We start from the raw sequence: 27,999 nt of genomic DNA, 5'->3' as shown, positions 1-27,999 counted from the left end.
ACTAAAAGTTCAAAGTTTTAATCCGAATTTGTACAAGTGCTGAAAAAACCAAACTTTGGCCATAGAAACCCCTCCCCTTGTGGGCCTCCGAAGAGAACCCGATCGGCCCGCAGGCTCCTGGAGCTGCTTCGGGTCTCGGGGCGGTACCTCCAGGCCACGCCCTCGTGTCCCAATTGGCTGCCGTGTTTGGGCGGGTCAGAAACTGGACTGCAGCAGAGTGACTCGCAGAGGCCACGCCCCCTCGCCTTGGGTCTGGGCGAGAGAGGCCGTCCTGGAATCCCACGTGGGCTCCCAGGAGGCGGGGCCTGTGCCGCGTCCTCGGTCTCCGCGGGAGAACGCGGGGGACCGGGAATCAGCCACGGGAGGAGATCTTGGGGGCGAGGTCACCTGGGACTTGGGGTTTGACGGAGGAGGCGGCGGTACCGAGGGAAGAGGTTCTCCTCCAGAGTCCAAATTTCCACCTGGAGAGGACGAGTGGGGAGTGCGAATAGCAAACTTTGGTATCTGGGATCCCGGATCCCCAGCCCCCTCCTCCCTCAGACCCAGGACCCCGGATCCCCACACCCTCTGGCTGCAGCCAGGACGGGAGCGTCATGTGGAAATGAAGGGAGGAAATGGGTAGCACTAGACATCCCAGCCCCTCCTCCCCCAAACCCAGGAGCCCTCCCTAGGTCCCCAGCCCCTCCTCACCTGTCATCATTCTGTGCCACTGCGACGCCTCAGTGGCCAGAGCTTGTGAGAGGCTGAGAACTCGCTCCCGATGACCCTCTGATGTCGGTAAATAAGGGGTGTTGTTCCTCGGACTAGAAAAAAGAAATTTGGGGGAGAGGTACAAATAGTAGAGTGCTGAACGCAGTGCCCGTGTGTCCTGGGAGTTGTAGTCTATTGCACGTGTCTCTAAGGGACTTTAAACCTCGGGAGGCCCACAGAAAAAGCCCGCATACACTGTGGGATCTGTAGTCCAGTCACCAGTAAATTTCACCCCATTTCTAGATGGATGCGTGGAGGTGTTTGATATCCACCCAGGTTTGCAGTTTGGGGAACTGCTGTTCTCATGGGGGAGATCTAGGGCTTTCTGACGGCCCAGGAACTCAACGGTTTCTAAGAGGTTCTGCAACCTGCACTTCTGTCCTTGGGAGACATTAATAACAGAGCTGCTTCCTTCCCCTTTGGGAAAGTGATATCCTGCTCCTCTCAGGCAGGTTCCTTACCTGCTCCAGGAACCAGAGCTTCTGAGCCATTTCTGGGTTCCTGAGTGTCCTAGGACAGGCTGCAAAGGAAATGGGACATTGGTATTCCTTGCCTGGAAGCCCCCAATTCTCAGTGTGAGGCTGAAATGAAGCAGGTTCAGAGAAGGGATGAAATTGGCCCCCAGAGACACGAACGTTTAACTTTACATGCAAAGAACCCCTCTTCATATGACTTAGATAAGACTCACAAAGGACCCCCCATCTTGTTTACCTCTGACAAAGCCAGAAACAGACCTTCAAATTAACTCTCTACCTCATAAACGATTAGCTGAACTGTTTCTTTCCCTAAAACTAGCTAGACACAGTGATAAACATTTGGTGTTCAGCTCACTGAGCTGCCCCCTGATTACAAAAACAATCCTACCCCTGAAACCAGCCCTGGCTGATGTGACTCAGTGGATTGAGTGTTGGCCTGTGAACCAAAGGTCGTTGGTTCAATTCCCAGTCAGGGCACATGCCTGGGTTGCAGGCCAGGTCCCCCCAGTCGGGGCCACATGAGAGGCAACCACCCATTGATGTTTCTCTCCCTCTCTTCCTCCTTTCCACTTTCTCTAAAAATAAATAAAATCTTTAAAAATAAAAATAAAAAAGCACACCATGTATGACTTGTCTAAGTCCTCCCTAGGAAAGTAAGATGAAACCATCCTGGTGAGGCACTCTACTCTCTGGATCTGGAGCACCTCCTCACTGTAATAGCATGAATAAAATCGATTTCCTGACTTGCTTTTCTTTCCCCCCTTTTGACAACACGTAGTAACTGAAAAGAAAAACCGGGCTTCCAATCCAGACCTGTGACCCCTGATGGGGTGGGAATGTTGTATCTGCCCTTCCCCCAACAGCCCCCACTAAGAAGGGGGCCAAGAAGCTGACTACTTCAGCACAGAGACAAGGTAGGGTGAATTTGGAAACCCAGTTCTGGGTAAGAAGATAGGGAACATCCCCATTTTACAGAGAGGGAAACGGAGGCTCCAACTAGGAGCAGCGGACCCACTACTGCCCCACTGTCCCACCTCTGCTCCACTCACCCTTTGTTCCACGTCGGGCTGGTGTCTGGCTGGGGACAGTGTCCTACCCAGAGTGAGGAGCCGGGGAGAAGCTGGGCGAGGGAGAGGCCGTCCACACTCCTGGTTTCTACGTATTCTTTCCATCTGCTCCTGGGCACTCATCCGGGGCCGCGCCGGGGGTGCCTGGGGAGATGAGAACCCCCTCAAGACCCCAACCTGGGCGTCTGTTTAATCTCTTCCCCGAACCTCTTAGCCTCCAGCCTTACCTTTCCAGTAGGTTCCCCACCAGATCTCAAAGGGCTCTTTCTACACCCAGAGCTGATGCTGTCCCTCCACTGCTCAAACCTTCCCAGGGTCCCCAAGCACCGTCGGGACCAAGGCCTTTGAGACCCTGTGAGGTCTGATCCCCACCCACCTCTCTGGCCTCAACTCTATCAGCTGCCCTATTTGAACCTGAAAATCCCACAGTTCCCTGCACCTGTCAAGCTTCTTCACACCAGCAAACAGGACTCTGGGATGCTTGTGATAAAAAAATAAAAATAAAAATAAAAACGGCCCTGGCTGGTGTGGTTCAGTGGATTGAGGGCCGTCCTATGAACCAAAGGGTTGTGGGTTCAATTCCCAGTCAGGGCACGCGCCTGGGTTGCAGGCCAGTCCCCAGTTGGGGGTGTGAGAGACAACCACACATTGGCGTTTCTCTCCCTCTTCCTCCCTCTCTTCCCCTCTCTATAAAAATAAGTAATAAAATATTTTTAAAAATAAAAACAAAAACAAACAAAAAACCCTCTGAATCAGCTTTGGAAATAATAGGAGGAATGGAGTGTACTGAATAACTAAATTGTCAGGAGGATCAGCCTGGGTTGGCCTGAGAGAGGACTTGATGAGCTTTGTCTTGCCCTCAGAACCAGAGGAAAGCCACACAGAGAGAATGCCATGTGCCAGGTGGAGCTGTGAGGCCACAAGCCAAGAAACTACCAGAAGCTGATCCATCCCTAGCGCCCTCAGATGGACTAAGAGGATGGACATAAAGCAAAGAAATTGTTCAGCAAACAAGAAATCAGAGCCTGGCCGGTGTGTGGCTCAGTGGATTGAGTGCCAACCTGTGGACCCAGAGGTCACGGGTTCGATTCCCAGTCAGGGCACATGCCTGGGTTGCAGGCCAGGTCCCTGTTTGGGGGCACTGAGGTATCTCTTGCACATTGATGTTTCTTTCCGTCTCTTTCTCCCTTCCTTCCCCTTCTCTCCAAAAATAAATAAATAAAATTTAGAAAAGAAACCAAAATTCTCAGCCTATCCATATCACAAGACATGAGAAAGCATGTCTCATGTTCTGGAGAAAATTCCAAGGGTGTGGCTGGACAACCCGTTGGCTAAGAGATTAGGCGGGTGCTGTGTGAATCCAGTAAATGATCTCAGCAGAGACGTTGCCAAGCTGAACCAAAGGGGACAGAGATGGGACTCAGTGAAGAAAGCCTGGCCTGCTACAGGCAGGGAACAGGCTGAAACACCCACCCGGCTGAAAACATGTGTGATCCTTCAGGAAAGGGGATCGATGGGGGCGTGTGAGGGGCAACCTATCGATATACCTCTCTCACATGGACGTTTCTCTTCCTCTCTTCCTCCCTCCCTTTCCCTCTCTCTAAAAATGAATAAATAAAATCTTTTTTAAAAAGAAGCGGACAATGCTAACCCTTATTTGAGCCCAGGGTCATCAGTAAAGGGGACGCTCCCAGTGGATGCCTGCAATAACTCGCCTGTTGGACATTTGTTGTAAGACAGAGAAACTGCTGAGATGGTATGGGATTGATAAATGCACGAACATTGCAGCGACGATGTTGGGGACACAGGGGAAACTCCCCACAGATGAAATGGAGAAGGGCAATCAGTTCATTGCTGACCTTGAACAGTGTATATTTCTCAATGACCAAGAGATTCTAACCAGTTTATTCAGTTAAAGGGACACGGCAGCCCTGGCTGCTGTGGCTCAGTGGATTGAGCACCAGCCTGTGAACTGAAAGGTCGCTGGTTCGATTCCCAGTCAGGGCACACGCCTGGGTTGTTGGCCAGGCCCCCAGTTGGGGGGCGTGTGAGAGGCAACCGGTAGATGTATCAATGTTCCTCTCCCTCTCTCCCTCCCTTCCCCACTTCCCCTCTCTCTAAAAATAAAAAAAAATTTTTTAAAAGGACACTGCCCACATGAGGCCTGCTGTTAAAGAGCAGATAACACAGCAAGAAAGACACCTGACACATCCTCAGGGAATCCCACTCCTATCCTGCCTCAGATGTCCCACTCCGACGCGATGATAGCGTTGATGGCCTGACCAGTGACCCCTGCCCCCAGAGTCCCCAAGCCACCAGACAGCAGGTGTGCATTGAGGTATTTGCCTTCATTTGTTCCTGGACTGTGTGGCATAGGATCTTACCAAACCATTTTCTTAGAAACAAAAAGTGCCTGATATTTCTCACCTATTTTTGTTCCACCCTGACTTGCTTGTTTAGTAGATTATTGCTATTTTCAAAAACTAGACATTTAAATTGAGATGTTATTTATTGCTTTTATCCCATTTAATATGAATGGTCATAATTTTATTGAAGAAATGTTAATGTGTTTGATGACGGGTGCTTCACCAGACGCTGCTGGAGGTTTTATATAACACACAGTGCACACGCCATATGACAGGTCTAGAAGCTGCACATTTTTGCATTTTGAATTATGTCTGGTCCCACGGGTTTGGGATGAGGTTGGAAGACCAGTATGTCTAGAACCCAACTATCTCTCAACATCTCCACTTTTCATCACTAGTGGAAACTACTAGTATCTCCCACCTGGCCAAGCTCCCACCTTCCCGCTCCTCGCTGGACTCGGCGCCAGAGCCCTTGCAGGGACGTCTATTCCCCAACAAGGCCGCCAGAGGGCACCCGTTCCCACTTAGGGCAGCTCACGTTCCTCCGCTCAGACCTCTTCACGGCTCCAGGCTCACTTAGAGTCAAAGCAAAGCCTTCATCTTGGAGCCCCAAGGCCCAGCACAATCTGCTCCTGTTACCCGCCTGTCCCCATACCCACCCCTCTCTCCAGCATGCTTACTCAGTTCCAGCCACACTGGGTTTCCAGATGTTTCTCCAACACGACGGGCCCTCTCCTGCCTCCTAACCTTTGCAAAGGCTGCTCCCCTTGCCTGTAATGCTCTTCCACCAGATACCCCCAAGGCCTCCTTCAGGCATCTGCACGAACATCACCTGTCCACGAGACCTCCCCAGACCAAGCCATTTACAATTATACCCCTTCCCCAAGCATCCCTAACTCTCCTTACTGTGCTCTGTTTTTATATAGCACTTATAGTGTATAAAATAATGTAAACTGAATGTTTATGATCTACCTCTGACATCTACTAGAACACCAGATTCATAAAGGAAAATGCAGGTCCTGGCTGAGTAGCTTAGTTGGTTAGAGCGCTGTCCTAATGTGCCCAGGTTGTGGGTTCGATCCCCAGTCATGGCACATATGGGAACCAACCAATGAATGCGTAAATAAGTGGAATAACAAGTCAATGTCATCCCCCACCTTCCCTTCCCCTCTCTCTCCCAAATCAATAAATAAAAAATGTTTAAAAATAGTTAAGGTGGTACATTTTTTTTTAAATAAGGGAAAATTTGTTTTCTCATCTTGTTCACATCCGTGACTTCAGCGTCTAAACGCCTCTGTGCATTAGAACTTTCCTCAATGATGGAAAAGTTTTGCCTGCACCGTTCAACAGGATGGTCACTGGCCACATGCGTGCGGCTCCTGATCAACTTAACTGTGGTGTGAGTGAATTTTTTATTGTATTTCATTTTAATTCATTTAAATTTAAACAGTCGCCAAAGATATGGTGACAGAAGATGACTTGACTTTGGGTGGTGGGCACACAATGTATCATGTATTATAGAAATGTACACTTGAAACTTATATGATCTTATCAAACAATGTGGTCCCAATAAATTTATTTTAAAAAAATATAGCCCTGGCCAGGTAGCTCAGTCAGTTGGTTAGAGCATCATCCCGATATGCCAAGGCTGCAGGTTCGATCCCCAGTCAGGGCACATATAAGAAACAACCAGTGAATGCATCAATAAATGGAACAACAGCCCTGGCTGGTATAGTTAACCGAATTGAGTGCCAGCCTGTGGACCAAAAGGCCAAGGTCACCAGTTCAATTTTCCAGTCAGAGCACATGCCTGGGTTGCGAGCTGGATCCCCAGTTGGGGGTGTGCGAGAGACAGTCATAGGTGTTTCTCTCCCTCTCTTTCTGCCTCCTTTTCCCTCTCTCTACAAATAAATAAAATATTTAAAAAAATAAATAAATGGAACAACAAATCAACATTTCTCTCTTTCTCCTTCCCCCCTTTTCTCTCTCTCCCTTCCTCTCTCTATCTAAAAATCAATTTTAAAATGTTTTAAAATAATGTCAGATGGAAAGAACATAGCCTGTAAAACAAAAAGCAACAAAGGAACAAACAAAATAAAGACACATTCATAGATGCAAACAACAGAATGGCAGTTACCAGAGGGAAAGGGGGTACAGCTGGGGAAACAGCGGATAAAGCGGTCAAAATAGGGTGAGGGAAAGAAACTAGGCTTTGTGGGGAAAAATTTAAATAGCCACATATGGCTACTAGCTGGCTACCTTATTAGTGAGGAGGATATTTATCTATCTATTTATTTATTTTTAGAGAGAGGGGAAGGGAGGGAGAAAGAGGGAGAGAAACATCCATGTGTGGTTCCCTCTCACATGCCCCCAACTGGGGTCCTGGCCCACCACCCAGGCATGTGCCCTGACTGGGAATCGAACTGGCAACCCTTTGGTTCACAGGCTTGCGCTCAATCCACTGAGATACACCAGCCAGGACTGAAGAGGATATTTGATCCCTATTTGCTGAATGAATGAATTGATAAATGAATGAGTGAATGGAGTACTTACTATATCCGGGCACTATTTCCAACCCTTCTTTGGCATTCATCTAGTTTGAATCCTCACATCAGCTGTAGGTGGTAGACCCTGCTATTAGCTCCATTTTGCAGATGAGAAAATGGAGGCAGAGAGAGGTTTAGTAACTGACCCGAAGTCACACAGCTTGGAAGTGGCAGAGATAAAATTTAATCACAATGCTCTTAACAAATCACATTCTCTCTGATCTGGGCTGTAGCCTTAGAACTCCCCTCTCCCAGCTTTTTCCCCAAGAGTGGGGGATCAGATCAAAGGATTACATGATGGACCTGTAGGGGCCAGAGAGACTGCCTACCTTGGTTCCTGGCTGTGGGGAAGCAGGGCAGAGACCCTCAGGGCCGGAAGCCTGGGCGATCCTTGGCAATCCAAGACCTGGAAAGGCAGAAGGGGACTTGGTGAGGACAGGGGATGCTATGGAAGTCCCACCTAGCCCAAGATGCTCACCTGAGCGAGGGCTGGTGCGGTCTCTGTCACCCCCGGGGGGCCGCCCCCAGTCTGCCTCTGGGGACCTGGGTGAGCTCAGTTCCAAGGACTCAGGCAGGCTCTGGCAATAGTGGGCAAGAGGAAACATGATTATTGACCATTTTAAAAGTACTTAGCAATAGAGACACCATACAACAGGATTAAAATCGAAAGCCAGATGACCTCGTTTCAAATCTCAGCTCTGCCATTTATTAGCTGTGTGATCTTGATAGGAGAACTGCAGGAGTTGAAGATTTTAGTTTCGGTCATAGTTGATAAGCTTAAGTGATTAATGCAGGTGTAAAGCTGTTATTTCAGGAACCGGAATGCAATTCAACTTTTGTGCCCCAAGGGTCGGGCAAGTGCTGGAGATGATATCTGAGCCAATGCCTTCCAGGGATTAATGGCAGTGACTCAGATAGGGAATTGCTGATCAGCAGACAAAGAAATAGGAAATTTTCAGCCCAACTGTAACTCTCTATCTGATTAACCTTTTTTGCAAACTCCTTAGCTACCCTTTCTTTTCCTTATAAAAAGGTCAGCTTGAAAACTCACAACTATCAACAACTGAATCTAAAAAATAAAAACAAAATCCCACTAAGCAAACCAGAATAGGCACAGAATCATAGGTGTGGGGATCATTTGGAGGGTTATCAGCTGGGAGGGGGAGGGGGAGAAATGGGGAAATGGTGCCGGGACTAAGAAGCATAATCGGTTGGTACAAAATAGACAGGGGGAGTTAAGAATAATATAGGAAAGGGTGAAGCCAAAGAACTGATATGCACGACCCATGGACATGAATTAAGGGGAGTGGGATTGCTGGAGGGAAGGGGGTACTGGGCAGAGGGGAGCAAAGGGAAAGAAGGTTGGGACTACTGTAACAGCATAATCAATAAAATATACTTTAAAAAAAGAAACAAAAGGTCAGCTTGAGATGAAATGTTAACATGGTTTTTGAGGGTAGATAACCCTCCATCTTCTCAGATCACCGACCATCTGAATAAAGCTCCCATAAAGATTCAATCCTTGTCTCTACTTATTGGTTCTGGTAGTGACAGGCAGCACGAGCGCTGGCTTTTCCAGTTTCAGCCGTGGGCAAGTTACTTCACCTCTCTGGGCCACACTGCAACTTCTGATATGAGGACTGAGTCCATACACGTAAGGCCCCTAGAACAGTGTCTGGCATGTGGCAGGGCATTAGAAGTGGGAGGTTTTATAATGATTATTCATCTGGCACAGGGCTCAGTACTGTTCCTGTGTTACCTCATTAAGTCCCCTCAATAAATCTCTGAGACACCCATTATTTTTCTTATTTAACATATGGGGAAACTGAAGCTCAGAGAACGAGATCAATGACTGGTGTCACAAAGAAAGCAGAGCTGAGCCCTGGCTAGTGTGGCTCAGTGGACTGAGTGCCAGCCTGCAAACCTAAAGGTCACTGGTTCAATTCCCAGTCAGGGCACATGCCTGGTTTTCGGGCCAGGTTCCCAGTTGGGGTCATTCAAGAGGCAACCAATCAATGTATCTCTCACACACTGATGTTTCTCTCCCTCTCTTTCTTCCTCTCTTCCCCTGGCTCTAAAAGTAAACAGAACGAAAGAAAGAAAGAAAGAAAGAAAGAAAGAAAGAAAGAAAGAAAGAAAGAAAGAAAGAAAGAAAGAAAGAAAGGAAGGAAGGAAGGAAGGAAGGAAGGAAGGAAGGAAGGAAGGAAGGAAGGAAGGAAGGAAGGAAGGAAGGAAGGAAGGAAGGAAGGAAGAAAGAGCGAGCAAGCAGAGATGGCATTTGAACCCAGGTCTCCACAATACATGACCTGAAGGTCAACCCAGGTACGACAATAGTGCCTCCTGCTTCGTGAGTGCCAACTCTGCATCAGGCACTTCCTAGTCACCCTTTCTCCTTCCTATAGAGCCCTGCAGGATGGAGATTAGGACCAGAAGTGCCTGGTTAACATTTAACCAATGCCTCTCGGGGAGAAAAGAGCCCTGGTTTGTAATGTTTGCCATTTACTGCGGTGTAAATGCTCCCACCACGGTCAATTTTAAGCAACAGTCAGGACATCAATGACTGTGGAGTTGGGAAGAGAGGCAGGCAGCCGGCCTTTGGGAGGTGGTGGAATCTGGGTCCTGCACGCCACTGGCCTATGATCACACATAACAAGTAAGGAAACACGGGCTTCCAGCGCTTAGGATTCTCGTCTGAGGTGGGTTAGCTGGTCAAGGGAGAGGAAAAGCGGTGAGTGGGTGATGCGTCCGGGCGCGGGGCCAACAGGACAGGACGCTGGGGGTGGGGCGAGAGGTGCGTGACTCTCACCTCCCTCTCTGAAGCCTCCTCGCCTGGGAGTGCAGGTGGTGAGGAGTCAGGCTCAGGGTCAGGAGCTGGTTTCTGGGGACCCCCCAGGCCTGCCAGGGTGTCTTCCACCATCCACAGCTGCTGCTGAGCCGATGTCCTTTCCTGGAGGAAAGGAATGTGCTTCTTCAAGGTGGGAAAATGCAAGAGGGTTAAAGTTGGTGGGCCTCAGACAGGGCCTGGAATTAGCTGGACTGTATCTAGGAAGTCATCAATGGACTGGGCAGCCCTGGCCTGTGTGGCTCAGGTGGTTGGACTGCATCCTGTGAACCGAGGGGTTGCGGGTTCTATCCCTGGACAGGGCCCGTAGGAGGGGCAACTCACTGATCGGTGTTTCTTTCTTATATCACATCAGTGCTTCTCTTCCTCTCTCTCTCCCCACCCCTCTCTCGAGAATCGGTGAGCATGTCCTCAGTTGAAGACAAAAATACTTTTTAATGGACTACGTGTGTGCATATGGAGGCTGTCTTCTGGATATCTATTTCCATGTGGACATCCCATCAACCCACCGCCCCTTTACCACAAACACTGTCTTTTTCATGCTGCTCCGCCGTGTTACCTCTGGCACCAACAGGTGACCATATAAATCTCCTGAGTCTGTTTCTGAGGACCCTCTTCAATGTCCTTGCTCCATTTGTCTAGCCTTGCGTCCGTACTACACCGTCTTATTAACTGTAGCTTTACAGTCAGACTTGACATCCGATTGTGTTGGTCCTCCAGCTTTGTTCTTGGAGGTTGCCAAGGCTACTCGTGGCTTTTCGTACTTCCAAATACAACTTAAAGTCAGCAGGCAATCTCCACCCAGAAAACCCTCTGGACCTGTATCGGGCTTGCAGACCCCCAGGGGGGAGGTCCCTTGCGGAGACGACCTTTGCATTAGTGTATATTATTTCCTGCGCATGACCACAGTCTATCTCCCCATTTATACAGGTCTTGACCTTCTCTCGTGATGTACAGTGTCTTTGAGAGTAGCTGTCTTGCATATCTCCTGTGTAAGTTCCTCCTAGATATTTCATTTGCTTATGTTAATTACAAACGCTGTTTATAAATGCTTATTTTCTATTGTTTGGCACCAGCAAAAAGGAAGACGGTTGATGTTAACCTTGCATTCACTGACATTATTCCAATAGTATATCTGGATATTCCACATATATACACTATCATGTCATCTGTGAATAAAAATAGCTTTACTTCTTCCTTTTCGGTCCTGGTAGCTTTTATTTATTCCTCAGACTTGTGCTGTCTCGGACCTCTGTTACAACGTTCGTTAGAACAGGTAATAGCAGACATCCTTGTCTTATTCTAGGTATGAGGGGGAATGCTTTCAATATTGTACTCGCCACTACAATGTTTGCTTAAATTTGTTATAAGTGCCTTTTATCAGATTAAGTTCCTTTCTATTCCTACTTTGCTGAGAGCTTTTATCATGAATGGGTGTTGAATTTTGTCATTTTTTCCCCTGCATTTATTGAGACAATCATATAGTTTTTCTCCATTAATTTGTTAAGTGTGATGAAACACATGGAGTGACTTGCCAGTTAAACTAACCTTGCACTCCTATAATAAATGCATTTGGTTGTGATATATTTTTCTCTTCATATATTGCTGGTGGTTTAACACCAGCAGGTTGGGGAGTAGAGTTGAGACGTGGATTTTAGGAAGAAGTGGGAGGGTTCAGCATGGAGAAATCAGGGCTTAAATCTGCAGGTACGCATTTAATACTAGAAGTCAATGTTTGTAACTAAAGATATGTGACTTCAAAACTCATTTGCTAGGCTCGGAATAAAGAAGTCGGTCTGAGGCTAAGCCCCAGGGCTTATACTTCATGAGTGGGGCCTGAAATAAGGGACTGAATTTAGAACAGGAAACTCCAGAGGACAAATGTAACCACAAGAATCAAGATGAACTTGCAGGATGGGGACAGGGCTGATGAGCAGAGTTTTGACACTGAGGGTAGGGCTTCAAAGTAAGAGCAGAGATTTAAAGCCAAAGGTGAGAGTGGTTCTGAATCTGAAGGTGGGTCTTAAAGTGAAGCACTTAGTGTTGGCTGTAATAAGGGGTTTAAAATAAAAGGAGCCCTGGCTGGTGTGCCTCATGGATTGAGTACCTTTTGGTTTGCAGGTACGAGTCCTCGTCAGGGCACCTGCCTGGGTTGCGGGCCAGATGCCCAGCTGGGGGTGTGTGACAAGCAACCAATCTCTCACACATTGATGTTTCTCTCCCTCTCTTTCTCCCTCCCTTCCCTAATCTCTAAATTAAATAAATAAATAAATAAATAAAATCTTTTAAGAATTTTAAATGAAATGAAATTAAAATGGAAATGAAATGCCCTGACTGGTGTGGCTCAGTGGGCCGGGTGTCGTCCCACAAACCGAAGGGTCCACCGGTTTGATTCCCAGTCAGGGTGAGGCAGCCAGTCAATGTTTCTCTTGCACATGAATGTTTTTCTCTTTCTCTTCCTCCCTCCCTTCCCTCTCTCTAAAAATAAATAACTAAAATCTTTAAAAAAATAAAATCTAAGGAAAGAACAGAAGGGGAGAAGCTTGTGACAAAGTGGTAAGCACTTCAATTCTGTGGGAGAAGCTTAACTACCCAAAGAGTTTCCAGGTGGGCTCGGAGCGGAAGGTGGGGCTTGGGACAGGGATTTACCTGGGGGGACCCAAGGTGCAGCAGGTACTCCAGGGTCTCTCTCAAGGTGCCCAGCTCCCGCTCCAGGTCGCTGTACGTGTCCCAAACCCGCTCTCGCTCCTCAGGTACCAGAAAGGGGGAAACACAGGGTTAGCTTGGCCACTCACTACAGCTCACCCCACTCCATCTTTTCCCGGAGGGGGAGGAGGCAGGGAAGCCTGGTCCCTCGTGCCTTGGCGAGTAATGAACTGCACTTCCTAAAGGCCGTCTTGCTCCAGTTACTGGGAACCCCAGTGTCTATATGGAACCTGCCGTTCCAATGAGCTGCCAGTGTAGAGAAGTAACAGCTGTCCCTGAATCCTCTGGATTACCACTGCGCTGCTCTGCGCACAGCTAAAGAACTCTTGGGACAGTCAAGACCACAACCCATGTGCACCGCAGGGCAGCAGAAACCTCTGTGCCAATACCAATAATAATAATTACAGCAGCTAACATTTACTAGGCACTTCATGTGTGTTAAGCACTGTTCTTAGTTCTCATTCCATTCTTGTGACATAAGTACTCTTTTTACTTTTTTTATTTGGAAGATTTTTATTTATTTACTTTTTAGAGAGAAGGGAAGGGAGAGAGAAAGAAAGAGAGAGAAACATCAAATGGTTGCCTCTTGCATGCCCCCAACTGGGGACCTGGCCTGCAAGCCAGGCGTGTGCCCTGACGGGGAATCGAACCAGAGACCTTTTGGTTTACAGGCCGGGACTCAATCCACTGAGCCACACCAGCCGGGGCCATAAGTACTATTAATGTTTCCATATTACAGATAATAATATTTATAGCTAACACTTAAATATTGCTTATCATATGCCAGGTACGTGTTAGATATTCATTCATTCATTCACTCATTTATATATAGTGATGAAATCTTCACAATGACCCTATGAGTTAACTACTGTATTTACCATCTCCAGTTTACATAAGATGCATCTAGGCCCCAGAGGGATTAAGTAACTTTTCTAAGGTCATACAGTTACTATGAGTTGGGAGGTTAGATTCAAAGCCGGGAATCCCACATAAAAATCACCCTTTTAATCCCTGGCTGGTGTCGCTCAGTGCATTGAGCACCGGCCTCCAAACCAAAGGGTCACTGGTTGAATTCCCAATCAGGGCACAAGCCTGGGGTTGGGGGGTGCGTGAGAGGCAACCACACAGTAATTTTTTCTCCCTCTCTTTCTCCCTCCCTTCCCCCTCTCTAAATAAATAAATAAATAAATAAATAAATAAATAAATAAATAAAAATCTTCCTCTTAAACCACTAAATTAAGTTCTGCAGGTTCCTGGCCATTCACCATTTGAAACAGTCAAGATCACCGGTTTAAAATTGGGGGTGGGGGTGCGTGGGGAACCCTCCCCAGTGTGGCTCAGTGGCTTGGGCATTGTTTTGTGAAACAAAAGTCTTCAAGTTCAATTCTAGATCAGGGCACCTGCCTGGTTGCAGGCCAGGTCCCCAGTTGGAGGCATGCAAGAGGCTACCGGTTGGATGTTCCTCTCCCCCTCTTTCTCCCTCCCTTCCCCTCTCTCTAAAAATAAATTAAAAAAATATTTTTTAAAAATTGGAGGAGGGGGCAATTCTCAAGAACTACCTTCTCATGAGCTCTTGGGGTCAGACCCCCTTCTGGGGTAACCTGTAGAGTCCTGGGGCTCCCTGAGAGGGCATGTCCCTACCCAGATGCTCACCTGAGTCAGGTGACAAAGAGTGGCCCTCACAGTGACCAATCGGTCCTGCAGGAGGCGCTGGCGCCCCCAGGCTCTCCGGGGAGCAGCGGCCTCCCCAGGTGCTTGGCCCAGCTGCTGTCTGGTCAACTCCAGGGCTGCCTCTAGCTGCTCCTGCAGTGAGAGGGAAAAAGGTGACTCTTTTGAAGCCACACCCAGCCCCATGGAGAGAGACGGCTGTCCTCCCACATCCCGGCCATCCAGCATGCGGAGGAGCAGGAAGGGCCGGGGCAGGTGGAAAGTCCAGAGATCTGTTCCCATCCCAGAGCCCCATACCTTTTCCTCCTGCCTCTGGTCTATCTCCTCCTGCAGCCTCTTCAGGAGCCGGTCCTGCCCGCACAGCTTGGTCAACAGAGTCTGAAGAAAGGAGAACAGGAGCTATTTATGGACCAGATCTGGCTCTTCTCCCTGCCTTTCCCCCGCCCCCTACTCTATCCTCTCCCCAATTCTGGGGACTCAGCAAGGGTTGGATCTGGGACGACTTACATCTGTCTCCAAGCCTTGGTGGAAGGCTGAGTCTGGGGGTGGACCCGGCTGAGAAAAAGGAGAAAAGCTGGGGGTCACATGGGCAGGCAGGACCTTACTGTAGCTCAGTCCTGAGGTGAGCTCTGTTTGTCCTGACAGACACCTCTGTCCTTATGAGCTTCATTCCAGACTTTAGCAAACCTCCGTAGACCAATTGCCTAATACTTGGCTTTAGGAAGGTACAATGGGCTCTGTTACCAAAGAGCTGTAGCAAATACGATAATTAATGGGAAAAATTTAGACATTTCCTTTACAACTGAGAATAGAGCAAGGATGCCCACTACCACTGTTACTGTTTAATACAGTATTAGAGATCATGAGCAATGCTATAAGATAAAGGAAACAGCCCTGGCTGGGTAGTTCAGTTGGGTAGAGCGTCCTCCTAATACACCAAGATTGTGGGTTCAATCTCCAGTCAGGGCACATACAAGAACCCTGGCCAGCTAGCTCAGTTGGTTAGAGTGTCATCCTGATAAACCAAGGTTGCCAATGGGTTCAATCTCTCGGTCAGGGCACATACAAGAACCAACCAATGAGTGCATCAATAAATGGATCGACAGACTGATGTTTCTGTCTGTCTCTCTCTCTCTCAAATCAATAAAACTGAAAATATTTTTTAAAAAAAGAACCAACCAATGAATGCATAAATAATTGAAACAAATCACAGATCGATGTTTCTCCCCTCTTCTCTTTGAAATCAATAAATTAAAAAAGAAAGAAAAGGAAACAAAAAGAGGTGTAAGAAGAAGAAAGGGAAAATAAACCATCGATTACAGATAATATGCTCCTCTATCCAGAAAACCCAACAGAATTAAAGAGTGGTTAAAACAAATAAGAGAATTCAGCAAGCATGCTGAGCTCAAGATGAAGCGATGAACATTAACAGCATATCTCTACACCACCGATAACTAGAACACATCATTTTCAAGGAAGATGCCACTTAAATAGCTATAAAAACTATCAGGAATTCAGGAATTACCTTAACTAAGAATACATAAGATTTGTATGGAAAAACTTTACAACTCAAATGAAAGATGTAGAAGATAATATGAGTGAATGGACAGATAGCCTATATATGTGCTACCCAGTTTGTGGCAACCCTAGAAAACTAACGGAAGCACCTACTCAAGGACACTGGAACGTCTAATCTTTCCTAGGCACACTAGGCCGGGAGATGATACTCAGCAGAGCAAAGAAAACAAGGGAGGGGGCCCTGGCAGACTCGAGGTGCCCCAGGATACTTACCAATAAAACCACGGAAGCCCGAGTCCCAGGAGGCCTTGGGGGGAGCTGGATATAAGTGGAGGAGCCAGAGGGGGCCTGGGAGGAATACAGAATTGCTAAGACATGCTGATTTCTAAACATGTCTTAGCAATAAATATTAAAGTGAGTGTGTACAGAACTGAAGTGTCTTAGGAGACTCTTTGAGGTCCAGAATTGGACTCCCAAAACTCCCTCAACTACCTGCTCTCCAGCTGTGTGCCACTGTGGGGACACAGAGGATGATAATATATAGACAACCCTGGCCAAACAGCCCCAGGGGCCGCTGCAAGCTGCAATCTACTCTCGCACTTGTGGTTGGCCGTGGATATTCTGGGCTATGATCCCGTGATGCTCAGAGAAAATTGCAAGTGACCAGCTAGGAAAAATAAACTGAAGACAGAGGCAGCTGCAACCCACTCTACTTCTCACGGCATTGCCTTGGAGGAGAGTATTCTGGACTACAGTCCCCATAATGCTGAAGGTATAATGGCCAGAGACCAGCCAAAAAGGCATCCCTGTTGACTACGGGAGATAAAGCCTACTCTTCCCTCTCATATCTGAACCCAGCGTTGGTAATGCAGAACTACAATCCCCATGATTCTCAGGGGGCACTGGCCTATTGACCAGCCTGGACCGACAGCCCCATGACTACAATGGAGATGAAGTCCTCTGCCCCATCACCTCTCTACTCACCTGCGTTCTGGCCTCCTGACTCCAGTGCTGGGGACTCCTGGGAGGCCTTCCTCCTCCAGGCTCGGAGGAGGGTCCTCGGCGGGGAGTGGGAGGCCGGGAAAGGGCGTGGCGCTGGGAGCCCCCATCCAGGGGAGGCCGCACATCAATACGACTCAGTGGGCTATGGGGTCTGGCAGGAAGTGCAGTGTCACCTGAAGAGGGAGGGTGTCTGCGTGCAGGAGCAGAACGGGGCCGGGGGAGGCTCAGAGGGGAGGGAGGGCGAGAGAGGGGTGTGAACAGGCTGTGGGGAGGAGAGAATCGGGAAAGTGGGTTAACGAGAGCCCGTCACCCCACTACCCACCAAGTCAGCCTCAAGGACGTGTCTCCTTTTCGTGTGTCTCACTGTCCCTGTAATAGCAGAACCCTCCTCTTGGCCAAATCCTGAAAAATTTCCCCCTTGTGGCATCTCCTCCTTAAAAGCCTTTTCCCGGCGAGTACCCCAGCAAGTCGCCCTCTGGGCAAAAGCGGTAAACCACGCCCCCGACGAACCCCGGTTCCCGCCCTTCTGTTAGGCCACGCCCCCAACGCGGCTTTTCCCCTTAAGTCTCCTCCCCGACTCCCTCATCCAACTCACTCCGGGCTCCTCCTCGTTCTCTGAATCCCCGGTCCAAGTTGGAGGTCGGCCGTGGGGCTGGGAGTAAGCAGCCTGGGACTGCCACGACCTCTGGAAAGCCGAGCCACTTCCGGTGATTCTAAGCTGCGCCCCTCTTCCCCTTTGCTCACCTCCGGGGGACCACCGGGCCCGCCAGGGCCCTCCCGAAGCTGGGGACGTGCAGGTGACCTGGGTCGCCCACTAGTGAGTGGGCACAGAAAAAGAAATCCCTCCTTTAAACCTCATAACAGCCCTTATTCTCACAGGGAGCTATACAGAAAAAAAGGGGAGGTGGTGCACTGTGAATCATTGTCCCCATTTTGCAGATGGGAAAACTAAGGCCCGAGTGTGGAAGTGACTTGTACAGGGCTACGAGGTCCATTCAAGTCACTGAAACCAATGACTCTCCAGTCTGAAAACTGGTCCCGGCTGGGACAGACAGTCTGAAGCCTTTAAAAAAAATCTTGATATTGTGTAGGGGGCAACCTCAGGGTGTATAGACTTCTGAGGGAGCCAATCAGAGAGTGGGGAATATTGATAAGGGGGAGGCTGGACAAAGTGATGGGCGGAGCTTAGAGGGAAAGGCATTTGCTGATTGGAAGAGCTGAATTTATTCCAATAGAGGGCTGAAGGGCGGAGTCTCCTTAGCTAGAAGACTAGTGATTGGGTGTCGAGGGCTTCAAGGGGCGAGTTGGGGATGATGAGACAGAGGGACCCAGGTTGGAGCTGCAGGGTCAGGGGCGTGGCCTATAACTCACCAGTCATCCCCCTCGGCGCGGGAGGCGCTACCCAGCGCGCGTAGCCAGCCCCGCAGGTCCTCTAGAGTGTCAGCAGCCAGGACATAGGTCCTCATGCCCGAGTGCTCGGCCTGCGGGAAGAGAAACTTGGGGACCTGGACGCCCGGGCCCTCCTAAAAGGAGGAAGCCGTCCATCCTATCCAAGATCGTTTATCTCCAATAACGGATGCTCTGATGCCTGCCCGCAACGCCTAGCACCTTAGTGCCTCGAGTGGAATGGGGGAACTCACGGTGAAGGTGAAGCGCCGCCCTCGGGGGGCTCCTGGCCCATCTGGCCTGATACTGTAGCTGGGGAGCAGAACGCTGCCCAGGACGCTTTCCTCACGGCTGTCTGCAAAACGGGGTGCTGGGGTCAGGGATCACACAGAGATCTGAAGGCCAAGAGGCTAGAGGACAGGGAAGGTGGGAGTAGCGTCCGCCACCCCATGCCAGCTGGAGCACTGACCCTTGTAATAGAAGAGGCAATGGCCAGAGAGGACGAACCAGCGGCGTTTCCAGAGCCGGAGGCCAGAACTGTCCTGGGGAGAGAGAGTGGAAGGAGAGGCATGAACAGGGGAGATGACCAAAGGAAATGGAGGTAGTGACACTTGGGGACAAAGGCCCAGAGAGAGGGGAGGTCAGAAACATGTTTGATGCAATAGATTCAGATGGAGAACTGGGAGGCAGTGTCTTGTGGCTGAGAGGACATAAGATTCTGACACAGTCGGACCTGAGTTTTGACTCCTAGCTCCACCACTTTCAAACTATGCCCTTAAATAAGTCATTTCCCCACTAGGACCCTCAGGTTTTCTCCTCTGTCAACTGGGGATTGAGAAGTTACAGGAAGGTTGGAACCAGATATGTGCCATGTGTGGGCAAGGGTTGTAAATATCTGATTATTCTAGAGGCCAGGAAGGGGGCACTCAGTCATAACCCGAATCCTGCACCTCCCCATCCCCTCTGCCAGAACTACTCCATCGCCAATCTGTGCCCCTTTTCTCTTCAGTCCCTTCCCACAGAAGCAGTAGGATCTCTTAAAGTGATATATCAGGTCACGTGAGTCCCCTGCTCAAGCTTACCGTCACACTTAGAAGAGATCGCAAATTCCTTACCCTCGTTTACTGGCTCACAGGCAATCTCAAATTTGGGCACGTGTAAGACTCACCAGGAGGGCTTGTTAAAACCGGATTCCTGGGTCCAGTCCCCAGAGTCCCTGTGTCAGTAAATCTGTAGTGGGACTTGACAATTCACCTGTCCAGCAAGTTCCCAGGTGATGCTGACACTGCTAATCTGGGTCCACACTTTGAGAATCGTTGCCCTATCTGTCCCCTTGGCTTGCTCCAAACACCAAGCGCTGGCCTGCTGCCAGGCCTTTTGCTTTCAGATTCCCACCATGCCCCCCGTCACGTTTTAGCATTATGGGTTCCTTCTTGTCATTCAATTCTCAGCTCAAAGATCACCTCCTCAGAGAAGCCTTCCCTGACCAACAGATTAGGTAGCTTTCATCCCCCTGTGTCATTTCTTCATAGCATTTCACTTAACAGGAATCCCTACAATCTGAAATTGTTGCTTTCACATATTTTATTTACATATTATATACAACATACATTATTTCATTTATTCCATTTATTTCTATGCTAATTAGTTATCCATTCCTGCCCCGCCCCCATCTTGAATGGACTATACAGATACTTGTCCTATTTACCTGGTATATGACCCAGGAATTGGCACATTGTAATGTCTTAAGACGTGGTCACTAGATGAATGGATGGATGAATGAAACAATGACAGAATTACGGGAGAAGCAGTGATAGCAAAGAAACAGGTTTGGCAACTTGGAAGGAGAGAAGCAGCAGACAGCCAGGGCCACAGCCTCTAGCGTCACGCGGAATGCCCTTTCCCGTCCCCCACTCACACCACCTGCTTATGCAGCCAGCCTCTGATGTGCACCGGGAGGTTGGGGTCCCTTCTGAGCGCATTGCCTCTCTTCCCGAAGGCGTGCACCTTGCTTACTGCCCGGGTGGGCTTCTGAGGAGAGAGGACAGAGGTGAATAGGGCCGCCTGCTGGGCCTAGGGAGGCAGCGCGGTGGGACGCTGGCGACCCCCTCATTGGCTGCCCAGGGAAGCCGGCTGAAGGAGGGAGCTGAGTTTTGAGATCAGAATGGGGTATGCATACTGCAGAGCTGAGAGATACTTTTCACGTGTGGGGAGGGGTGTTCAGAAGCGAGGAAGAGGCTACTGGCTGATGGGGAAGGAACTTGGGAATCACAGGTCCGCTGCCCAGGAGACGATGCCCTTGGTCACAGCTGTGCTACAACCTTTGGGACCTGAACTGGTTAGACTACCTGGGAGGTCCCCATAATCAGAAGGGACCTCCAAGGTGAGTCCCTGGTGATTGGTCAGCCAGGAAGTGACATCCCTTAGCAACCATGTCCCCCTCTACCCGCAGCGGGGGCTCTGAATCACTCCATCCCAATAGACAGAGCCTCCTCTCCTGTGCGCACAGGCATCTCAGGCATCCATAGCCACGTGCCCTTAGGGAGGGTGCTGACCCAGGTCACATTCGATGGCTCCTGAACTTGGGAAACTGGACATGAGTAAGGGGAATGGCAGGAGGACAGGAAACAAGTGTCACTGGACTCAGGGCTGGGGTGATGATTTGGGATGCAAGTATCTTGGGCCTCATGGAGCCTTATTGTCGAAGAAAGGTCTTTTCTTGTCAAATTTCAGAACTGGGTAGATGTGGGATGGTTAGAGATAGGAGAGGGAGTTCTCAGTCCTAATCAAGAGTAGCCTCTGCTTCTGAGTTCCTGGGGGTGGAGGGGACTGCACTCATGGCTCGGGAGTGGCCTTATCTTAGCAACCAGAGTCAATCAGGTTGTTACTCTGGCTTTGAATCAGGAAAATACAAGGGGTGGGGACAACTGGAAGTGTCTCGGAATTCCTAGCTGCAGCTAGTGAGCAATTCAGTACATAACTAGGTCTGGCAGACACCACTGCTAAGGATTCTTGCTCTCTCTATTTTTTTTTTTTAAGATATTATTTATTTATTCTTAGAGAGGGGGAAGGGAGGGAAAAGAGAGGGAGAGACATGTCCACATGGGAGAGAAACATCCATCAGTTGCCACTCAAACATGCTCCAACCGGGGACCAAAGCCGCAACCTCGGCATGTACTCTGACTGGGAATTGAACCAGCGATTTGTTGATTTCTGGGACAACGCCCAATCCACTGAGCCACAACCAGAGTCCCTGGGGAAGCGCCGAACCCAGGGCTAGGAAACAGGAAGGTGGGGCAGCCCAGAGCCCTCCCCTGCTCCCCAGCCCCAGCAAGAAGCTCCAACCTTCGTGCTCAAGCTGCTGAGGGAGGAGATGGTAGAGGCGCTGCTGGCCAGGCTGAGGCTGCTTCGAGGCCTGCCCTCCTCCATCGAGCGCTTGGGGAGAGAAAGAAAGGGACTGTGTGGGTGTCTCTGTAGCTGACCTGGCTGGGGACAGAGACGAGGTCAGGGGCTCACAGGTCAGAGGAGGCTGAAGAGAAAGAGCCTGTTGTTTGGGGTCTGGGGGGCTGGGGAAGGCCCTGGCCTGGGGACCACATACCAAAAGCAATGCCAAGAGAGGTGGGCGGCCCTGGCAGCTGCGGGGAGGGGGCAGCTGTCTGCAGCCCAAGACAGAGAATAGGGGCTCCTTTATTCTTGCCCTCTGCACTCTGGCCAGGAATTTGACCCTCTCTTTGCTTCGGGACCCCCCCCCTTCCCTGCCTCTTTCCGGCTGCCCCCAGTTATTTGTCTCCTGCCCTTCCACATGCCCCTCTAACCACCCCTGCCAAACCCTGGGGCTCCAGGAATGCACACCCAGGCAGTCCCTTCCAGCCCAGCCCAGCCAGGGAACTTACCAGCTCTAGGGTCCCAATGACAGGGGGCAAGAGGGCGGTATGAGTGCTGGGGCACCACGCCACAGCCCCCCTCCTCTGTCTGTCAGGTGCTGCCCCTCATAAGCCCATCTCACTTACCTGCTTACTCACCCTTTTTGTTTCTGTTTCTTAGGGTCTCCCTTCCTCTCACCCTCTCCCTTTCTTTCAGACTGTCTCTGTCTCCAGTCTTACCTTCTGTCTCTCTCCCTCTCTAATCTCTGTCTCTTCCAGTCCCTCCCTCACTCATTTCCTCTCTCTCTCTCTCACAAACACACCCCTATCCCTTTCTCTCCCAGTGTTTCTGTTTCTGTCCAAATCTTTTCTCTCGGACTCATAGGCTCTTCCTTCAGTCTGTCTCGTCCTCTCCCTCTCTCCCTCACACTCGATCTCTTCCCCGTTCTCTCTAGAGCCCTCCACTTCTCCTGTTTCCTCCTCTCCCCGCTCTTCTCACGTTCTCTTCTTCCCTCTCCCAGTTTCTCTCTGTCTGCTGGTCTTTCCCTCCCTCTGCCAGCCGCCCACGCCGCTGTCTCCCTCCCAGTCCCGGCTGACCCCGCCCCTCCTGGCCTCCCCACCACGGCCTGACCCCTGGCTCAGCTGCCCCTACAGCTGAGGGGAGGAGCTGGGTCCCCCCGACTCCTGGGTTCCTGCTGGGCTGGGGCCTGGAGAAACAAACCGGGGTCCCATAAGGGCTGAGGCTGATAGTCCTAAATGTTTGGGGAGTAGGAGCTGGGTCTGGACTCCAGGGTCCCCGCGGACAGGTCGGGGCAGGAGCCGGAGTCAATGGTGCCCTGGAGCTGGGAGTTTGGAAGGGGTGCGGTTTCAGACCCCTGGGTATCTGGAAAGGTGCGAGTTAGGGCTCGGGACTCCTGATTCTTAAATGGAGCGGGGAGGTCTGGAAGCCTAACTCTTATGGATGGTTCCCGGTCCTCCGGGGAAGGGGGAGCCGTCCTGGATTCCTGGATTCCAGCTAGAGCAAGGACAAATTGACAGGGTCAGATTTCCACTTCAGATCCAGGTGAGAATTCTGTTCTAGACAGAGGCTGACCCCCCTCAGGAGCGAGACATGGTTCCTGGGCACATTTTGAGGAGCAAAATCATGGACCAGGTGGGGGGACTAGGCTGGGGAATTGGGGCTCTCTCCCTGGACCTGGAATTTTTCGCAGAAGACCCCTCGCTCCCGTGAAGTTCAGCTGATACCACCTAACCAGAATTTCAGTTTGTATAATCAGAGCTCTTGGGGGATTTTGAAGCGGGTGAAATCCAGCCATGGAGCCTTGTGCATGAAGCCGGGAAGAGGTCAGAGCTTTTCGTTTCGTATCTACTCACCAGATATTGGTTGAGTACCTATTAAGTGCCAGGCACTGAGAAGAAAGCAGTGAGCAAAGGGCCTGCCTTCGGAGTGCTTACATTCTTGTTTTCATTTGCAACGAATCTACACTCTGCTGTGACCATCTCGGGCAGGTGATTTCATTCCCAAGCCTCAGTTTCCTCATTTGTGAAATAAAAACACCCGTGAGGAAGCCTGCACCATCTGAGCCGGTTACGTGTTTGATTGACAGCTCGCTTGTTTCGGGGCGTGGCCACGTTCAAACCGTCGCCGTGACGTCACAAGCCCTGGAATAGCCGCGAGAATTCCAACCCTGTTTTTCACTTCCTGTTTTCTTGTCTCCGTTTCGAGACTCCGCCTCTTCTCGAACGTAAGCACGTCCGGTCGCGTTAGACGCTATAAAAGCCTTTCGGGCGGCGTCCGAGGTATTCCGTTGAACTGCCATCTTAGCTGTTTTGTATGTGCGCCACTCTGCAGGACCCTGAGCCCGCTTGTTGCGACAGCGCCTGCAGCGACCAGTGATAACCTGACCACCCGAGCCTAACGCCGGAGGGCGAGATGAAAGTGCTGGCCTTCCGAGCCGTCCGGACCGGCGATCGCTTGTGGCAGCCCAAGCCGGCGCTCCTATCTCCCGGGTGACGCGCAGCCTCCATACTGTGAGTGAGGGATCGGAACGCATGGGTCTCCAGGGGTTGGAGGCTAGGGATCAGACTTTTGTCGTTAATAAGGAGGGAGCTTGGACTTCTGGGTAATGAGCCCGGAAGGGTTGGGGCTGGAACTCCTGGGTCCTGAGGAAGAGGGCCCGGGAGCCTGAATTCCTTCCTGTGTCTGGGGAGCAGTGGGACGGGATGGGGACAGACTCCCGAGCTCCGACTTAAGTAGAGGGATTGGGAGCTTGGAGTGCTGAGCCGGATGGGGGAGGGGTCTAGGAGCCAGACTCGGGTCCCCCATGAGGAACCATGGAGGTTGGGGGATCGGAATTTTGGAGTCTGGAGGGAGGAGGAAGAGGATGGGGGCCTGATTTGTCAGTCCTTGGGAGGCTGAGAGAACCCGAAGGCGAGCACGTGCTCTTGCTACTTGGAACAGGGACTTCCGGGGCTGGGGCCTTGGACTCTTGGATGTAAGGAAGGAGAGAAGGGGGACCCAGACTCCTGGGTATTAAAAGAAGACAGAGTTGGGAACCAAGGGACAGAGATGGGAATGGCTGGGATCCGAAAGGAATGTGGGCAGGGACTCTAACGTTGCTATTTGTGTGAGTATTTCCGGTTGCATGACTCAGGGTCATCCCCTGATGCTGTTTCCTAAATGGCTTCTGAACTTGATTCTGTTTTTCTCAGCCCAGAGAGATGGCCCCAAACCAAGCACCGCATCAGCTCCCCTGGAGGGATGCCCACCCCTTCTTCCTCCTGTCCCCGCTGATTGGCCTTCTCAGCCGGGCCTGGAGCCGACTGAGGGGCCCAGGACCTCCAGAACCCTGGCCAGTGGAAGCAGTCAAGAGTGGAGATCAGGGAGAAGCTGGCCTGGAGGTAGAAGCTAAGGCTGCTTTGGCTACCCGCTATGCCCCCTGGGGCGGGCACCCTCACGGGGAGGCTGGAGACAGTGGGACAACTATGGAGGATGGAGAATCATCCTGGGTGAGCTGCCCAGCCTTAGAAGTCAACAGCTCTCTTCCTGAAGCCTGGGAACTTTCAGATGATAATGATGAAGAGTATGGTGGGGAAGAAGCTACCCGTGTCCCTAAAGAGCAGGGAAGTGAATATATAGATGGCCATCTTGCGCCCCTATCCCCCAGCCTTCTGAAAACCCTGCAGGACCCTCCTGGGGAGGAGGAATCTGAGGAAGGAGGAGTTGCTGAAGACAAAGCCATCATGTTCTCTTTACCTCCTTCACACTGGGAGTGTTGTCCAGGGATGGAGGAGGAGGAGGATGGAGAGGCAGTAAATGAAGAAGCTCCCAGAACATCTACTTCCCCCGTATCTCCAGGATCCAAGCCCAGAGCTTGGGTGTATTGCGCAGGGGAGGAAGAAAGAACAGAGAATAAGGAAGCCAGGAAGACCTCCATTTCCTCTCCATCTGCAGGCTCCCACCCCAGAGTCTGGGAGTATTACTCAGGAGAGGAGTCTGAGGAAGAGGATGGAAAGGCTGAGAAAGGACAGGGTGACCCAGAGCCACACTCCTTAGTTCTAGCCCAGAGGACCCTGCTCAGGACCTGGCAGCATCAACCCAATAAGATCACAGAGGAAGATGAAGAAGAGGAGGATGAGGACAATACCTCAGGGCAAGTTGAGGGTCTGTCTACCATCCTCCCAACAAGTGCTTTCCTAAGGGCCTGGGTGTGTCCGCCTGGAGAGGACACAGAGGAGGAAGAAGAGGAAGAGGATAGTGATTCAGGAGCAGCTGAGGAGGAGGGAGAAGCTGAGGGTCCCTCTTCCATCCCCCCAACAAGTACCTTCTTGAGGGCCTGGGTGTACAGACCAGGAGAGGACACAGAGGATGAGGAGGAAGAAGAGGACGAGGATAGTGATTCAGGAGCAGCTGAAGAGGAGGGAGAAGCTGAGGGTCCCTCTTCCATCCCCCCAACAAGTACCTTCTTGAGGGCCTGGGTGTACAGACCAGGAGAGGACACAGAGGATGAGGATGAAGAAGAGGAAGAGGACAGTGATTCAGGAGCAACTGAGGGTCCCTCTTCCCTCCCCGCTACAACTACCTTCTTGAGAGCCTGGGTGTACAGACCAGGAGAGGACACAGAGGATGAGGAGGAAGAAGAGGACGAGGATAGTGATTCAGGAGCAGCCGAGGAGGAGGGAGAACTTGAGGATCCCTCTTCCATATCCCATACAAGTGCCTTATTGAGGGCTTGGGTGTACAGACCAGGAGAGGACACAGAAGATGAGGAGGAGGAAGAAGAGGATAGTGACTCAGGAGCAGCTGAGGAAGAAGGAGAAGCTGAGGGTCCCTCATCTATCATTCCCAGGAGTACCCTCTTGAGGGCCTGGGTATATCAACCAGGAGAGGACACAGAGGAGAATGAGAAAGATGGTGCAGGAGCAGCTGCCTCAGAGCCAAGTTCTTCCATTCATGCCCCAAGTGCCTTCTTCAAGGGCTGGAGACATCCACCTGCAAAGGAGCCAGAGGAAGGAGAAGCTGCTGAGGAGTGGGAAGAAGCTGAGCCCCACCCCTTCCGAGTGGCCATCTATGTACCTGGAGAGAAGCCACCGCCTCTCTGGGCTCTTCCCCGGTTACCCGTCCGACTGCAAAGGCGACTCAAGTCTGCAGAAGCCCCCACCCGGCATCTGGACCCTGAGACTCCACAAAAGGCCACAAAGGTGGGTACTGAGGGCTCAGACTCTTGAGTGTCGGGGGCGTGGCCAGGGTTCCTAGGTCTCCCATGTGTTACAGAGGGTTGCATGTGAACTCCACTGGGAGGCTGTGTTCACTGTAATGCAATCCTTTGCAAGAGGCTGGGCCCCCGGGAGGAGGAATCAACTGGTTCTTGGTCAGCCCCAGTGACCTGTTTCCCTTCAGTGAGTCAGATGGAGAATCCGCTGACAGGCAGATGACTAGTCACATTGCAAGCATTTTTGTCTAATTTTTGTTTGGTTCTCCCTCCCTGCCCTCCCGTGTGTCTTTGTGTCTGTATCTCTGTGTCTCCCCGTGTTTGTGCCGGTCCGTCTCCAGGTGCGCTTCTCTGAGAAGGTCTCCATTCATTTCCTGGTTGTCTGGGCTGGACCAGCCCAGGCTGCCCGCCGGGGCCCGTGGGAGCAGCTTGCCCGGGACCGCAGCCGCTTTGCCCGCCGAATTGCCCAGGCCCAGGAGGTGCTGAGCCCCTGTTTCACCCCTGCAGCCCGCGCCAGGGCCTGGGCGCGCCTCAGGAACCCTCCCCCACCTTTGGCTGCTATGCCTGCCACCACCCAGATCTTGCCCACACCCTCTATGCAAGCCACGCCTTTGAGCCACACCGTGGTTTCTCACTTCCCTGTTTTTGTGGCTCTGCCTCCTTGCCTAGACCTCACTGGGATGTGTGGCTAGGACCATGTAGTGTTTGTGTTATTTGTTATTTATTTATTTTTTACAGTTCATTTAAGAAATAAAGCCTTTTGCCCTGGCTGGTGTGGCTCAGTGGATTGAGTGCCGGTGTGCAAACCATATGGCCACAGGTTTGATTCCCAGTCAGGGCACATGCCTGGGTTGTGGGCCAGGTTCCCATTTGATGTTTCTCTCCCTCTTTCTCCCTCCCTTCCCTTCTCTTTAAAAGTGAATAAATAAAATCTTTTTTAAATAAATAAAGCTTTTTGATGTGTACCGAACAGTGTTACCATGTGTATCTGAACTGACAGTATCTAGTACTCCTGGTCTGAGAAGCAGTTGTGGGGAACAGCAGAGGCAAGTACCTTAGTGAAGATAAGCTATATTTCCCATCATGCCTCAAATGTG

At 50.7% G+C, this 27,999-nt stretch overlaps 2 protein-coding genes across 6 annotated transcripts; one reads left to right on the top strand and one right to left on the bottom strand.

Annotated features, from left to right (window-relative positions):
* Window positions 1–2: 2 nt before the first annotated feature.
* On the bottom strand, window positions 3–24,206 carry PLEKHA4 (pleckstrin homology domain containing A4). 5 transcript variants are annotated; one of them, XM_090260854.1, is made up of 19 exons: window positions 23,565–24,206; window positions 21,673–21,762; window positions 20,251–20,358; window positions 18,797–18,869; window positions 18,582–18,682; window positions 18,316–18,422; window positions 17,537–17,758; window positions 16,924–17,203; window positions 16,213–16,287; window positions 14,929–14,976; window positions 14,719–14,799; window positions 14,407–14,556; window positions 12,697–12,795; window positions 10,012–10,152; window positions 7,535–7,783; window positions 2,276–2,437; window positions 1,212–1,270; window positions 691–803; window positions 3–461 (listed from the first exon to the last, which is right to left on the bottom strand). In XM_090260854.1, exons 2-19 carry the CDS (start codon window positions 21,754–21,756, stop codon window positions 196–198), a joined length of 2,418 nt encoding a protein of 805 aa, XP_090116980.1. In that variant the 5' UTR covers window positions 21,757–21,762; window positions 23,565–24,206; the 3' UTR covers window positions 3–195. The 5 variants fall into 5 exon arrangements, with proteins under 5 accessions (XP_090116980.1, XP_090116977.1, XP_090116978.1 ...); XM_090260851.1 differs by lacking the exon at window positions 23,565–24,206 and adding an exon at window positions 22,221–22,590; XM_090260852.1 differs by lacking the exon at window positions 23,565–24,206 and adding an exon at window positions 22,338–22,590.
* On the top strand, window positions 23,980–27,872 carry PPP1R15A (protein phosphatase 1 regulatory subunit 15A). Its single transcript, XM_090260856.1, has 3 exons — window positions 23,980–24,221; window positions 24,903–26,891; window positions 27,244–27,872. Exons 2-3 carry the CDS (start codon window positions 24,912–24,914, stop codon window positions 27,592–27,594), a joined length of 2,331 nt encoding a protein of 776 aa, XP_090116982.1. The 5' UTR covers window positions 23,980–24,221; window positions 24,903–24,911; the 3' UTR covers window positions 27,595–27,872.
* The last annotated feature ends 127 nt before the right edge of the window (window positions 27,873–27,999 follow it).

This window comes from Furipterus horrens, unplaced genomic scaffold (assembly GCF_987537825.1).
Source record: "Furipterus horrens unplaced genomic scaffold, mFurHor1.1.pri manual_scaffold_13, whole genome shotgun sequence".
Lineage (NCBI taxonomy): Eukaryota > Metazoa > Chordata > Mammalia > Chiroptera > Furipteridae > Furipterus > Furipterus horrens.
The sequence above is the reverse complement of the archived record's forward strand: the minus strand, read 5'-3'. Positions and strand labels throughout refer to the sequence as shown.

Bases quoted from the DNA above. Each gene is read 5' to 3' on its own strand.
- PLEKHA4 (XM_090260854.1), bottom strand. From the start codon at position 21,756: ATGGAGGAGGGCAGGCCTCGAAGCAGCCTCAGCCTGGCCAGCAGCGCC. The intron at 17,204-17,536 runs GTGAGTTGGATG...TCCTCCCCACAG, and splicing joins AGAACGAGGAGGAGCCCGGA to CCTGTTCACACCCCTCTCTC. The intron at 1,271-2,275 runs GTGAGTGGAGCA...TTTCCTTTGCAG, and splicing joins AGCCCGACGTGGAACAAAGG to CCTGTCCTAGGACACTCAGG.
- PPP1R15A (XM_090260856.1), top strand. From the start codon at position 24,912: ATGGCCCCAAACCAAGCACCGCATCAGCTCCCCTGGAGGGATGCCCAC. The intron at 26,892-27,243 runs GTGGGTACTGAG...GTCCGTCTCCAG, and splicing joins CTCCACAAAAGGCCACAAAG to GTGCGCTTCTCTGAGAAGGT.